General features: G+C 49.6%; 1 protein-coding gene across 2 annotated transcripts in view; it reads right to left on the bottom strand.

Moving 5' to 3' along the window:
- Positions 1–5,588: 5,588 nt before the first annotated feature.
- Positions 5,589–18,283, bottom strand: part of evc (EvC ciliary complex subunit 1) — a 71,765-nt gene continuing 59,070 nt past the window's right edge. For both annotated transcript variants that reach the window (XM_077235514.1, XM_077235515.1), the window contains exons 19-20: positions 17,193–17,268; positions 5,589–6,103 (exon numbers count right to left, since the gene is read on the bottom strand). In XM_077235514.1, the coding sequence (XP_077091629.1) occupies positions 6,078–6,103; positions 17,193–17,268 (102 nt within the window). In that variant the 3' untranslated portion in view covers positions 5,589–6,077. The remainder of the gene's footprint in view (positions 6,104–17,192; positions 17,269–18,283) is intronic.

The following is an 18,283-nucleotide window of genomic DNA, read 5'->3' as shown; positions in this document are numbered from 1 at the left end:
CTGCATAAAACACAGAAAAGCATCTCCATAACCACATCCTCTCCTGAATGTGTTCCAGGATCTGGGAAATCTTCCTGAATCTGTTCCGGGATCTGGGAAATCTTCCTGAATACGGGGATCTGGGAAATCTTCCCGAATCTGTTCCAGGATCTGTGAAATCTTTCTGAATGTGTTTCCAGGATCTGTGAAATCTTTCTGAATGTGTTTCCAGGATCTGGGAAATCTTCCTGAATCTGTTACAGGATCTGGGAAATCTTCCTGAATCTGTTCCAGGATCTGGGAAATCTTTCTGAATGTGTTCCAGGATCTGGGAAATCTTCCTGAATCTGTTCCGGGATCTGGGAAATCTTCCTGAATGAGTTACGGGATCTGGGAAATCTTCCCGAATCTGTTACAGGATCTGGGAAATCTTCCTGAATATGTTCCAGGATCTGTGAAATCTTCCTGAATCTGTTCCGGGATCTGTGAAATCTTCCTGAATCTGTTCCGGGATCTGTGAAATCTTCCTGAATCTGTTCCGGGATCTGTGAAATCTTCCCGAATCTGTTCCGGGATCTGGGAAATCTTCCCGAATCTGTTACAGGATCTGGGAAATCTTCCTGAATCTGTTCCGGGATCTGTGAAATCTTCCCGAATCTCTTCCAGGATCTGTGAAATCTTCCTGAATCTCTTCCAGGATCTGTTAAATCTTCCTGAATCTGTTCCAGGATCTGTGAAATCTTCCCGAATATGTTACGGGATCTGGGAAATCTTCCCAAATCTGTTCCAGGATCTGTGAAATCTTCCCGAATCTGTTCAGGGATCTGTGAAATCTTCCCGAATCTGTTCCGGGATCTGTGAAATCTTCCTGAATGAGTTACGGGATCTGGGAAATCTTCCCGAATCTGTTACAGGATCTGTGAAATCTTCCTGAATCTGTTCCGGGATCTGTGAAATCTTCCCGAATCTCTTCCAGGATCTGTGAAATCTTCCTGAATGTGTTACAGGATCTGGGAAATCTTCCCAAATCTGTTCCTGGATCTGTGAAATCTTCCCGAATCTGTTCAGGGATCTGTGAAATCTTCCTGAATCTGTTCCAGGATCTGTGAAATCTTCCTGAATCTGTTCCGGGATCTGTGAAATCTTCCCGAATCTCTTCTAGGATCTGTGAAATCTTCCTGAATCTGTTCCAGGATCTGTGAAATCTTCCTGAATCTCTTCCAGGATCTGTGAAATCTTCCCGAATCTGTTCCAGGATCTGTGAAATCTTCCCGAATCTCTTCCAGGATCTGTGAAATCTTCCCGAATCTCTTCCAGGATCTGTGAAATCTTCCTGAATCTTCCAGGATCTGTGAAATCTTCCTGAATCTGTGAAATCTTCCTGAATCTTCCAGGATCTGTGAAATCTTCCTGAATCTGTTCCAGGATCTTGGAAATCTTCCTGAATCTGTCGAGACGCTCCTCAGGAATAAGTGGCGTTCTCTTGTGTGATCATACATATTAAACTCACAGCTATAATAATCATCATTAAAGGCTGGAACAAAAGCAAAGTTTAATGTATAAATCTGGGATCTGTGAAATCTTCCTGAATGTGTTACGGGATCTGTGAAATCTTCCTGAATGTGTTACGGGATCTGTGAAATCTTTCTGAATCTGTTCCAGGATCTGTGAAATCTTCCTGAATGTGTTACGGGATCTGGGAAATCTTCCCAAATCTGTTCCAGGATCTGTGAAATCTTCCTGAATCTGTTCCGGGATCTGTGAAATCTTCCCGAATTTCTTCCAGGATCTGTGAAATCTTCCTGAATCTCTTCCAGGATCTGTGAAATCTTCCTGAATCTGTTCCAGGATCTGTGAAATCTTTCTGAATCTGTTCCAGGATCTGTGATATCTTCCTGAATCTGTTCCGGGATCTGTGAAATCTTCCTAAATCTGTTCCAGGATCTGTGAAATCTTCCTGAATCTGTTCCAGGATCTGTGAAATCTTCCTGAATCTGTTCCGGGATCTGTGAAATCTTCCCGAATCTCTTCCAGGATCTGTGAAATCTTCCTGAATCTCTTCCAGGATCTGTGAAATCTTCCTGAATCTTTTTGCAGGATCTGTGAAATCTTTCTGAATATGTTCCGGGATCTTTGAAATCTTCCTGAATCTGTTCCGGGATCTGGGAAATCTTCCTGAATCTGTTACAGGATCTGTGAAATCTTCCTGAATCTGTTACAGGATCTGTGAAATCTTCCTGGATGTGTTCCAGGATCTGTGAAATCTTCCCGAATCTCTTTCAGGATCTGTGAAATCTTCCTGAATCTGTTCCAGGATCTTGGAAATCTTCCAGAATCTGTCGAGACGCTCCTCAGGAATAAGTGGCGTTCTCTTGTGTGATCATACATATTAAAATCACAGCTATAAAAATCATCATTAAAGGCTGGAACAAAAGCAAAGTTTAATGTATGGCATATCCTTTGTAAAAGTTCAGACAGTCTCAATGTTTAAATGATTTGTTTATAACAGGGGACAAGTGAGTAAAACAAAGTTCTTTTTATATTATATTATTGTATATTATTTTATATTATATCTGCAAGGAGAACCGTCAAGATCCAGGCTCTCCTGTATGTGAAGTCCTGTCATGACACAAATTAAACACGCAAAGCATTGTGCATTTTTCCATTTTCCTTTCTCCAAACATGAAACGTTAACTACTGATTGGGTGGTTTAGTGAGGTCCTTGGATCGGCCCCGCCGGAGCTCCTCGCTGAGTTCTGGCGGAGCGTCGAGAAGACGATCAAACTTGACCATCTAGAGATAGTAAAAGTCGTAACAAGGTTTCCGTAGGTGAACCTGCGGAATGATCATTACAGGTCTCCGGGCCTCCCTAGTCCCAGGAAAAACAAAACAAAATGCCTCGGGTCCGCTCCAGGGCGGACCTGAAACCCCCCTTCGGTGAAAAACAAAAGTGGCGAGAGTTGAAACCCAGACGGGTACCCGTAGGCTCTCTGGTATCCCCCCCAGGGGGAAGAAGGGGACCGTGGGTTTAAACATTAGAACGCTAGAAACATAGGTAGAAACATTAAACGCTCCTCCTCTTTCCATCATGGATCAGCCATGTAAGTCAGGCAAACAGCGGAAACAAACGTTTAGCGCTAACGAGGTTGATCTGCTTGTTAATGAGGTAACAGCAAATTTAATCATCATACGAGGCCGGGATTCCACACGCACACAAAAGAATGCCATCCGGACCGAAATCACACAAAACATCAATGGAATATCCTCGACCCACAGACAGAAGAGCTGGCAGGACTCAAGCCAGCAAACCTCCTCAGTTACTCCTGCGTTTCAGAGGCGGAGAATTATCAGCGCAAAACAGGCGCTTTCAGCGGCTTTTCCTGTACATAACGCGGAATACATGATTATGTGCAGTTTACGCGTCCCCTCCCATGTCTTTATGTGGCACTCCCACTTCCCCCTTCCCCCTTGACCATCCCATGTCTTTATGTGACACTCCCACTTCCCTCTTGACCATCCCATGTCTTTATGTGACACTCCCACTGTCCCCTTGACCATCCCATCTCTTTATGTGACACTCCCACTTCCCCCTTGACCATCCCATGTCTTTATGTGACACTCCCACTTCCCCCTTGACCATCCCATGTCTTCATGTGACACTCCCACTGTCCCTTGACCATCCCATGTCTTTATGTGACACTACCACTGTCCCTTGACCATCCCATGTCTTTATGTGACACTCCCACTGTCCCCTTGACCATCCCATCTCTTTATGTGACACTCCCACTTCCCCCTTGACCATCCCATGTCTTTATGTGACACTCTCACTGTCCCTTGACCATCCCATGTCTTTATGTGACACTCCCACTGTCCCTTGACCATCCCATGTCTTTACGACACTCCCACTGTCCCTTGACCATCCCATGTCTTTGTGACACTCCCACTGTCCCTTGACCATCCCATGTCTTTATGTGGCACTCCCACTTCCCTCTTGACCATCCCATGTCTTTATGTGACACTCCCACTGTCCCTTGACCATCCCATGTCTTGATGTGACACTCCCACTGTCCCTTGACCATCCCATGTCTTTATGTGACACTCCCACTGTCCCTTGACCATCCCATGTCTTTATGTGGCACTCCCACTTCCCCCTTGACCATCCCATGTCTTTATGTGACACTCCCACTGTCCCTTGACCATCCCATGTCTTTATGTGACACTCCCACTGTCCCTTGACCCTCCCATGTATTTATGTGACACTCCCACTTCCCTCTTGACCATCCCATGTCTTTATGTGACACTCCCACTGTCCCTTGACCATCCCATGTCTTTATGTGACACTCCCACTTCCCTCTTGACCATCCCATGTCTTTATGTGACACTCCCACTGTCCCTTGACCATCCCATGTCTTTATGTGGCACTCCCACTGTCCCTTGACCCTCCCATGTCTTTATATGGCACTCCCACTGTCCCTTGACCCTCCCATGTCTTTATGTGACACTCCCACTTCCCTCTTGACCATCCCATGTCTTTATGTGGCACTCCCTATGTCCCTTGACCATCCCATGTCTTTATGTGACACTCCCACTGTCCCATGACCATCCCATGTCTTTATGTGGCACTCCCACTGTCCCTTGACCATCCCATGTCTTTATGTGGCACTCCCACTGTCCCTTGACCATCCCATGTCTTTATGTGACACTCCCACTGTCCCTTGACCATCCCATGTCTTTATGTGACACTCCTACTGTCCCATGACCCTCCCATGTCTTTATGTGACACTCCCACTGTCCCTTGACCATCCCATGTCTTTATGTGGCACTCCCACTGTCCCTTGACCATCCCATGTCTTTATGTGACACTCCCACTGGGCCATGACCATCCCATGTCTTTATGTGACACTCCCACTGTCCCTTGACCATCCCATGTCTTTATGTGACACTCCTACTGTCCCATGACCCTCCCATGTCTTTATGTGACACTCCCACTGGGCCATGACCATCCCATGTCTTTATGTGACACTCCCACTGTCCCTTGACCATCCCATGTCTTTATCTGGCACTCCCACTATCCCATACATCCCATGTCTTTATGTGGCACTCCCACTGTCCCTTGACCATCCCATGTCTTTATGTGGCACTCCCACTGTCCCTTGACCATCCCATACATCCCATGTCTTTATGTGGCACTCCCACTGTCCCTTGACCATCCCATGTCTTTATGTGACACTCCCACTGTCCCATGACCATCCCATGTCTTTATGTGACACTCCCACTTCCCTCTTGACCATCCCATGTCTTTATGTGGCACTCCCACTGTCCCTTGACCATCCCATGTCTTTATGTGACACTCCCACTGTCCCTTGACCATCCCATGAACGGGTATGCATGACCGCATTTCCAGTTCCCGCCACAGGAAGTCTGCGCTTTCATCTCGCGCGTCCCGTTCCTACACACCTCGCCATGGTTTAATACGCACTTTGCAAAACAAATACACCTGAAGTGGCGCAAAATCGTTAGTAGATCTGGCCCTGAGTGTGTGTGTGTGTGTGTGTGTGTGTAGAGACTGTTTCTGTTCCCCGAATTAGGAAATACAATAAACTCCTAAACCCATTTAAGGGTAAACATTTAATTTTTGTTCAACAAATAAAAAGCAGAAATAATACAGATGAACAAATGATAAAGCTCGGGTTGCTGAATTTTCGATCCCTTAATTCAGAGGAACCTATTGTTAATGATATGATTACAGACTATAACCTTATTATAACTTTATTCTAGAGCTGCTGTAAAGCCTAAACAATCTCTGTTACTGTAATCTCCTATTATCACTGCAAAACTGCTGTGAAACTCTATATTGTTAAAAGTGCTGTATAAATGGAGACTTGACTTGTGTGTGTGTGTGTGTGTGTGTGTGTGTGTAAGTGAGTGTGTGAGAGTGAGTGAGAGAGTGTGTGTTTGTGTGTGAGAGAGAGTGTGTGTGTGTGTGTGTGTGTGTGTGTGTGTGAGAGAGTGAGTGAGAGAGTGTGTGTGTGTGAGAGAGTGTGTGTTCTGCATCATCCTGCTGGTCTTCTGACGCTCATCACAGGTCCTGAAGTCCTTCAGAAACTCTCCTCACACTGATGACCTGCACGCACACACACACACACACACACACACACACACACACACACACACACACACACAGTGTATCGGGTGACCAGGTTCAGTGTTTAACCCATTTAAGAAAAGGTACGAGGTCATACAAATGATGATGATTTGATTCATTTAAAATATGATTATATATATTATTCCAGATGCCTTGAAGCACATCTTATCGATCCGCAGTAAACATGAACACTGTAACAAAGCATGTGTGGATCTACACACATCACACTACACACGTCACACTACACATGTCACACTAAATACGTCACACTACACACGTCACACTACACACATCACACTACACACGTCACACTACACACGTCACACTACACACGTCACACTACACACGTCACACTACACACGTCACACTACACACGTCACACTACACACGTCAAACTACACACACCACACTACACACGTCACACTTCACACTACACACGTCACACTACACACGTCACACTACACACGTCACACTACACACGTCACACTACACACGTCACACTACACACGTCACACTACACACGTCACACTACACACGTCACACTACACACGTCACACGTCACACTACACACGTCACACTACACACGTCACACTACACACCTCACATGTCACACTAAATACGTCAAACTACACACGTCACACTAAATACGTCCGTCACACTACACACGTCACACTAAATACGTCCGTCACACTACACACGTCACACTACACACGTCACACTACACACGTCACACTACACACGTCACACTACACACGTCACACTTCACACTGAAACACGTCACACTACACACGTCGCACTACACACGTCACACTACACACGTCACACTTCACACGTCACACTACACACGTCACACTACACACGTCACACTTCACACTGAAACACGTCACACTACACACGTCACACTACACACGTCACACTTCACACTGAAACACGTCACACTACACACGTCACACTACACACGTCACACTACACGCGTCACACTACACACGTCACACTTCACACGTCACACTACACACGTCACACTACACACGTCACACTACACACGTCACACTTCACACGTCACACTACACACGTCACACTACACACGTCACACTACACACGTCACACTACACACTTCACACTACACACGTCACACTACCCACGTCGCACTACCCACGTCGCACTACACACGTCGCACTACACACGTCGCACTACACACGTCGCACTTCACACGTCGCACTACACACGTCGCACTACACACGTCACACTACACACGTCACACTACACACGTCACACTTCACACTGAAACACGTCACACTACACACGTCACACTACACACGTCGCACTACACACGTCGCACTACACACGTCGCACTACACACGTCGCACTACACACGTCGCACTACACACGTCGCACTACACACGTCACACTACACACGTCACACTACACACGTCACACTACACACGTCACACTACACACTGTCACACGTCACAATGACACACGTCACACTACACACGTCACACTACACACGTCGCACTTCACACGTCACACTATACACGTCACACTATACACGTCGCACTACACACGTCGCACTTCACACGTCGCACTTCACACGTCACACTACACACGTCACACTACACACGTCACACTACACACGTCACACTACACACGTCACACTACACACGTCACTACACACGTCACACTACAAACGTCACACTACACACGTCACACTACACACTACACGTCACACTACACACGTCACACTGAAACACGTCACACTACACACTACACACGTCACACTACACACGTCGCACTACACACGTCACACTTCACACGTCACACTTCACACGTCGCACTACACACGTCGCACTACACACGTCGCACTACACACGTCGCACTACACACGTCGCACTACACACTGAAACACGTCACACTACACACTACACACGTCACACTACACACGTCGCACTTCACACGTCGCACTTCACACGTCGCACTTCACACGTCGCACTACACACGTCGCACTACACACGTCGCACTACACACGTCGCACTACACACGTCGCACTACACACGTCGCACTACACACGTCGCACTACACACGTCGCACTACACACGTCACACTACACACTGTCACACGTCACACTGAAACACGTCACACTACACACGTCGCACTACACACGTCACACTACACACGTCGCACTTCACACGTCACACTATACACGTCACACTACACACGTCGCACTTCACACGTCGCACTTCACACGTCACACTTCACACGTCACACTTCACACGTCACACTACACACGTCACACTACCCACGTCGCACTACCCACGTCGCACTACACACGTCGCACTACACACGTCACACTACACACTGTCACACGTCACACTGAAACACGTCGCACTACACACGTCGCACTACACACGTCACACAACACACGTCGCACTTCACACGTCGCACTTCACACGTCACACTATACACGTCACACTACACACGTCGCACTTCACACGTCGCACTACACACGTCACACTTCACACGTCGCACTACACACGTCGCACTACACGTCGCACTACACACGTCGCACTACACACGTCGCACTAGACACTGAAACACTACACACGTCACACTACACACGTCGCACTTCACACGTCGCACTACACACGTCGCACTACACACGTCGCACTACACACGTCGCACTACATACGTCGCACTACACACGTCGCACTACACACGTCACACTTCACACTACACACGTCGCACTACACACGTCACACTTCACACTACACACGTCGCACTACACACGTCACACTTCACACGTGACACTTCACACTGAAACACGTCACACTACACACGTCACACTACACACGTCGCACTACACACGTCGCACTTCACACGTCACACTTCACACGTCGCACTTCACACGTCGCACTACACACGTCGCACTACACACGTCGCACTACACGTCGCACTACACACGTCGCACTACACACGTCGCACTACACACTGAAACACTACACACGTCACACTACACACGTCGCACTTCACACGTCACACTTCACACGTCGCACTTCACACGTCGCACTACACACGTCACACTACACACGTCACACTACACACGTCGCACTTCACACGTCGCACTTCACACGTCGCACTTCACACGTCGCACTACACACGTCGCACTACACACGTCGCACTACACACGTCGCACTACACACGTCGCACTACACACGTCGCACTACACACGTCGCACTACACACGTCGCACTACACACGTCGCACTACACACGTCACACTTCACACTGAAACACGTCACACTACACACGTCACACTACACACGCCACGCTTCACACGTCGCACTTCACACGTCGCACTACACACGTCGCACTACACACGTCGCACTACACACGTCGCACTACACACGTCGCACTACACACGTCGCACTTCACACGTCGCACTTCACACGTCGCACTTCACACGTCGCACTACACACGTCGCACTACACACGTCGCACTACACACGTCGCACTACACACGTCACACTTCACACTGAAACACGTCACACTACACACGCCACGCTTCACACGTCGCACTTCACACGTCGCACTACACACGTCGCACTACACACGTCGCACTACACACGTCGCACTACACACGTCGCACTACACACGTCGCACTTCACACGTCGCACTTCACACGTCGCACTTCACACGTCGTGCTTCACACGTCGCGCTTCACACGTCGCGCTTCACACGTCACACTACACACGTCACACTACACACGTCACACTACACACGTCACACTACACACTACACACGTCGCACTACACACGTCGCACTACAAACGTCGCACTACACACGTCGCACTTCACACGTCGCACTTCACACGTCGCACTTCACACGTCGCACTTCACACGTCACACTACACACGTCGCACTACACACGTCGCACTTCACACGTTACACTTCACACGTCGCACTTCACACGTCACACTTCACACGTCACACTACACACGTCACACTACACACGTCACACTACACACGTCGCACTACACACGTCGCACTTCACACGTCGCACTTCACACGTCGCACTTCACACGTCGCACTTCACACGTCGCACTTCACACGTCACACTTCACACGTCACACTACACACGTCACACTACACACGTCACACTACACACGTCGCACTACACACGTCGCACTTCACACGTCGCACTTCACACGTCACACTACACACGTCGCACTACACACGTCGCACTACACACGTCGCACTTCACACGTCGCACTTCACACGTCACACTTCACACGTCACACTACACACGTCACACTACACACGTCACACTACACACGTCGCACTACACACGTCGCACTTCACACGTCGCACTTCACACGTCACACTTCACACTACACACGTCACACTACACACGCCACACGTCACACTACACACGTCGCACTACACACGTCGCACTACACACGTCGCACTACACACGTCGCACTTCACACGTCACACTTCACACGTCACACTTCACACTACACACGTCACACTACACACGTCACACTACACACGTCACACTACACACGTCACTCTACACACGTCACACTACACACGTCACACTTCACACGTCACACTACACACGTCACACTTCACACGTCACACTACACACGTCACACTTCACACGTCACACTACACACTACACACGTCGCACTTCACACGTCGCACTACACACGTCGCACTACACACGTCGCACTACACACGTCGCACTTCACACGTCGCACTTCACACGTCGCACTACACACGTCGCACTTCACACGTCGCACTTCACACGTCACACTACACACGTCACACTACACACGTCACACTACACACGTCACACTACACACGTCACACTACACACGTCACACTACACACGTCGCACTTCACACGTCGCACTTCACACGTCGCACTTCACACGTCACACGTCGCACTTCACACGTCACACGTCGCACTACACACGTCACACTACACACGTCGCACTACACACGTCGCACTTCACACGTCGCACTTCACACGTCACACGTCGCACTTCACACGTCACACGTCACACGTCACACTACACACGTCGCACTTCACACGTCGCACTTCACACGTCGCACTTCACACGTCGCACTTCACACGTCGCACTACACACGTCGCACTACACACGTCGCACTACACACGTCGCACTACACACGTCGCACTACACACGTCGCACTACACACGTCGCACTACACACGTCGCACTTCACACGTCACACTTCACACTACACACGTCACACTACACACGTCACACTACACACGTCACACTACACACGTCACACTACACACGTCACACTACACACGCCACACTTCACACGTCACACTACACACACGTCACACTACACACGTCACACTTCACACGTCACACTTCACACGTCACACGTCACACTACACACGTCACACTTCACACGTCACACTACACACGTCGCACTACACACGTCGCACTACACACGTCGCACTACACACGTCGTTCTACACACGTCACACTACCCACGTCGCACTTCACACGTCGCACTACACACGTCACACTACACACGTCACACTACACACGTCACACTACACACGTCACACTACACACGTCACACTACACACGTCACACTACACACGCCACACTTCACACGTCACACTACACACACGTCACACTACACACGTCACACTTCACACGTCACACTTCACACGTCACACTACACACGTCACACTTCACACGTCACACTACACACGTCGCACTACACACGTCACACTACACACGTCGCACTACACACGTCGCACTACACACGTCACACTACACACGTCACACTACACACGTCACACTACACACGTCACACTTCACACGTCACACTACACACGTCACACTACACACGTCACACGTCGTACTACACACGTCGCACTTCACACGTCGCACTACACACGTCGCACTTCACACGTCGCACTACACACGTCACACTACACACGTCACACTACACACGTCACACTACACACGTCACACTACACACTACACACGTCACACTACACACGTCACACTACACACGTCACACTACACAAGTCACACTACACACGTCACACTTCACACGTCACACTACACACTACACACGTCGCACTACACACGTCGCACTACACACGTCACACTACACACGTCACACTACACACGTCACACTACACACGTCACACTACACACTGTCACACTACACACTGTCACACGTCACACTACACACGTCGCACTTCACACGTCACACTACACACGTCACACTAAACACGTCACACTACACACGTCACACTACACACTTCACACGTCACACTTCACACGTCGCACTACACACTACACAACACACGTCGCACTTCACACGTCGCACTACACACGTCGCACTACACACGTCGCACTACACACATCGCACTACACACGTCGCACTACACACGTCGCACTACACACGTCGCACTTCACACTACACACGTCGCACTACACACGTCACACTTCACACTACACACGTCGCACTACACACGTCACACTTCACACGTGACACTTCACACGTCACACGTCGCATACGTCACACTACACACGTCACACTACACACTACACACGTCACACTACACACGTCACACTACACACGTCGCACTACACACGTCGCACTTCACACGTCACACTTCACACGTCACACTACACACGTCACACTACACACGTCACACTTCACACGTCACACTACACACGTCACACTACACACGTCACACTACACACGTCACACTACACACGTCACACTACACACGTCACACTACACACGTCACACTTCACACTACACACGTCACACTACACACGTCGCACTACACACGTCGCACTACACACGTCACACTTCACACGTCACACTACACACGTCACACTACAGACGTCACACTTCACACTACACACGTCACACTACACACGTCACACTACACACGTCGCATACGTCACACTACACACGTCACACTACACACTACACACGTCGCACTACACACGTCACACGTCGCATACGTCACACTACACACGTCACACTACACACGTCACACTACACACGTCACACTTCACACGTCACACTACACACGTCACACTACACACGTCGCACTACACACGTCGCACTACACACGTCACACTTCACACGTCACACTACACACGTCACACTACAGACGTCACACGTCACACTACACACGTCACACTACACACGTCACACTACACACGTCACACTACAGACGTCACACTTCACACGTCACACTACACACGTCACACTACACACGTCACACTACACACGTCACACTACACACGTCGCACTACACACGTCGCACTACACACGTCGCACTTCACACGTCACACTACACACGTCACACTACACATGTCACACGTCGCATACGTCACACTACACACGTCACACTACACACGTCACACTACACACGTCACACTTCACACGTCACACTACACACGTCACACTACACACGTCACACTACACACGTCGCACTACACACGTCGCACTTCACACGTCACACTACACACGTCACACTACACACGTCACACTACACACGTCACACGTCACACTACACACGTCACACGTCGCATACGTCACACTACACACGTCACACTACACACGTCACACTACACACGTCACACTTCACACGTCACACTTCACACGTCACACTTCACACGTCACACTTCACACGTCACACTACACACGTCACACTTCACACGTCACACTTCACACGTCACACTTCACACGTCACACTACACACGTCACACTACACACGTCACACTTCACACGTCACACTACACACGTCACACTACACACGTCACACTACACACGTCACACTACACACGTCACACTACACACGTCACACTACACACGTCACACCACACGTCACACCACACACGTCACACTACACACGTCACACTACACACTTCACACGTCACACTACACACGTCACACTACACACGTCACACTACACACGTCACACCACACACGTCACACCACACACGTCACACCACACACGTCACACTACACACGTCACACTACACACGTCACACCACACGTCACACCACACACGTCACACTACACACGTCACACTACACACGTCACACTTCACACGTCACACTACACACGTCACACTACACACGTCACACTACACACGTCGCACTACACACGTCGCACTACACACGTCGCACTACACACGTCACACTTCACACTACACACGTCGCACTACACACGTCACACTTCACACGTGACACTTCACACGTCACACGTCGCACACGTCACACTACACACGTCACACTACACACGTCACACCACACGTCACACCACACACGTCACACTACACACGTCACACTACACACGTCACACTTCACACGTCACACTACACACGTCACACTACACACGCCACACTTCACACGTCACATTACACACGTCACACTACACACGTCGCACTACACACGTCGCACTACACACGTCACACTTCACACGTCACACTACACACGTCACACTACAGACGTCACACTTCACACTACACACGTCACACTACACACGTCACACTACACACGTCACACTACACACGTCACACGTCGCATACGTCACACTACACACGTCACACTACACACTACACACGTCGCACTACACACGTCACACTTCACACGTGACACTTCACACGTCACACGTCGCATACGTCACACTACACACGTCACACTACACACGTCACACTACACACGTCGCACTACACACGTCGCACTACACACGTCGCACTACACACGTCACACTTCACACGTCACACTTCACACGTCACACTACACACGTCACACTACACACGTCACACTACACACGTCACACTACACACGTCACACTACAGACGTCACACTTCACACGTCACACTACACACGTCACACTACACACGTCACACTACACACGTCGCACTACACACGTCGCACTACACACGTCGCACTTCACACGTCACACTACACACGTCACACTACACACGTCGCACTACACACGTCGCACTACACACGTCGCACTTCACACGTCGCACTACACACGTCGCACTACACACGTCGCACTACACACGTCGCACTACACACGTCGCACTTCACACGTCGCACTTCACACTACACACGTCGCACTACACACGTCACACTTCACACTACACACGTCGCACTACACACGTCACACGTGACACTTCACACGTCACACGTCGCATACGTCACACTACACACGTCACACTACACACGTCACACTACACACGTCACACTACACACGTCACACTACACACGTCACACTACACACGTCGCACTACACACGTCGCACTACACACGTCACACTTCACACTACACACGTCGCACTACACACGTCACACTTCACACGTGACACTTCACACGTCACACGTCGCACACGTCACACTACACACGTCACACTCCACACTACGTCACACTGAAACACGTCACACTACACACTACGTCACACTACACACGTCACACTACACACGTCACACTACACACGTCACACTACACACGTCACACTACACACTTCACACTACACACGTCACACTACAGACGTCACACTTCACACGTCACACTTCACACTTCACACGTCACACTACACACGTCACACTACACACGTCACACTACACACGTCGCACTACACACGTCGCACTACACACGTCACACTTCACACTACACACGTCGCACTACACACGTCACACTTCACACGTGACACTTCACACGTCACAAGTCGCACACGTCACACTACACACGTCACACTCCACACTACGTCACACTGAAACACGTCACACTACACACTACGTCACACTACACACGTCACACTACACACGTCACACTACACACGTCACACTACACACTTCACACTACACACGTCACACTACAGACGTCACACTTCACACGTCACACTTCACACTTCACACGTCACACTACACACGTCACACTACAGACGTCACACTTCACACGTCACACTACACACTACAGACGTCACACGTCACACTACACACGTCACACTACAGACGTCACACTACACACGTCACACTACACACGTCACACTACACACGTCACACTACACACGTCACACTACAGACGTCACACTTCACAATTCATACATCACACTACACACGTCACACTACACACGTCGCACTACACACGTCGCACTACACACGTCGCACTACACACGTCGCACTACACACGTCGCACTACACACGTCGCACTACACACGTCACACTACACACGTCACACTTCATACGTCACACTTCACACGTCACACTACACGTCGCACTACACACGTCGCACTAAACACGTCACACTACACACGTCGCACTACACACGTCGCACTACACACGTCGCACTACACACGTCACACTTCATACGTCACACTACACACGTCACACTTCATACGTCACACTACACGTCGCACTACACACGTCACACTTCATACGTCACACTACACACGTCACACTACACACGTCACACTACACACGTCACACGTCGCACTACACACGTCGCACCACACAAGTCGCACTACACACGTCGCACTACACACGTCACACTACACACGTCACACTGCACACTACACACGTCACACTGAAACACGTCACACTACACACGTCACACTACACACGTCACACTGAAACACGTCACACTACACACGTCACACGTCGCACTACACACGTCACACTACACACGTCACACTACACACGTCACACTTCATACGTCACACTACACGTCGCACTAAACACGTCGCACTACACACGTCACACTACACACGTCACACTGAAACACGTCACACTACACACGTCACACTACACACGTCACACTACACACGTCACACTCCACACTACGTCACACTGAAACACGTCACACTACACACTACGTCACACTACACACTTCACACTCCAAACTTCACACTACACACTTCACACTACACACTTCACACTCCAAACTACACACTCCAAGCTACACACTCCACACAGAGATGCTCCGGTGACACAAATACACAATTTTGGTCACGTCAGCAAAGACTGAAACTGTAAACTGACCTGTAAAATCCTCCTCGTTCCCGAGAGACACTCGTGCTAGAGACGCCAGTCGACGCATGAACGCCTCTTCTTCATCCTGCACACACACACACACACACACACAGACGTCAAGTCACCTTTATTTCTACAGCGCTTTTTACAATACAGAGTGTTTCAAAGCAGTTTTACAGAGATAACAGGAAAATAATGTTGTAATAGTATTGTTAAATATAAAATTAAATGTCCCCAACTAAACAAGCCAAAAGCGACAAAGGCGAAGAAAGCACATACACACAAACATGAGCTGACACACACACACTCGAGAGCTGACACACACACATACACACACGAGCTGACACACACACACACGAGAGCTGACACACACACAAACATGAGCTGACACACACACACACACGAGAGCTGACACACACACATACACACACACACACGAGCTGACACAACCACACGAGCTGACACACACACACAGACAAGCTGACACACACACACACACACACACACACACACACACACGAGAGCAGACACACACACACACACACACGAGCTGACACACATACACAAACACACACGAGAGCTGACACACACATACACACACACACACACGAGCTGACACACACACACACGAGCTGACACACACACACACACAGACAAGCTGACACACACACACAGACAAGCTAACACACACACACACACACAGACGAGCTGACAAACAGACACACACACACACACACACGAGAGCAGACACACACACACACACACACACACACGAGCTGACACACAGACACACACACACGAGAGCTGACACACACACACACACACACACACACACACGAGCTGACACACACACGAGCTGACACACACACACACACAGACGAGCTGACACACACACACGAGCAGACGACACACTAGACGACACACTAGAGCAGACACATACACACACACACACACACACGAGAGCAGACAGACACACACACACACACACACACACACACACACAAGAGCTGACAGACACACACACACACACACACACACACACAAGCTGACACACACACGAGCTGACACACACACGAGCTGACACACACACGAGCTGACAC

Source organism: Siphateles boraxobius, unplaced genomic scaffold, assembly GCF_051911475.1.
Source record: "Siphateles boraxobius isolate OS27281-9 unplaced genomic scaffold, OSU_SipBor_1 197, whole genome shotgun sequence".
In the NCBI taxonomy this organism is placed as follows: Eukaryota; Metazoa; Chordata; class Actinopteri; order Cypriniformes; family Leuciscidae; genus Siphateles; species Siphateles boraxobius.
Note: the sequence above shows the minus strand (reverse complement) of the source record. Positions and strands in the feature narration are given on the sequence as shown.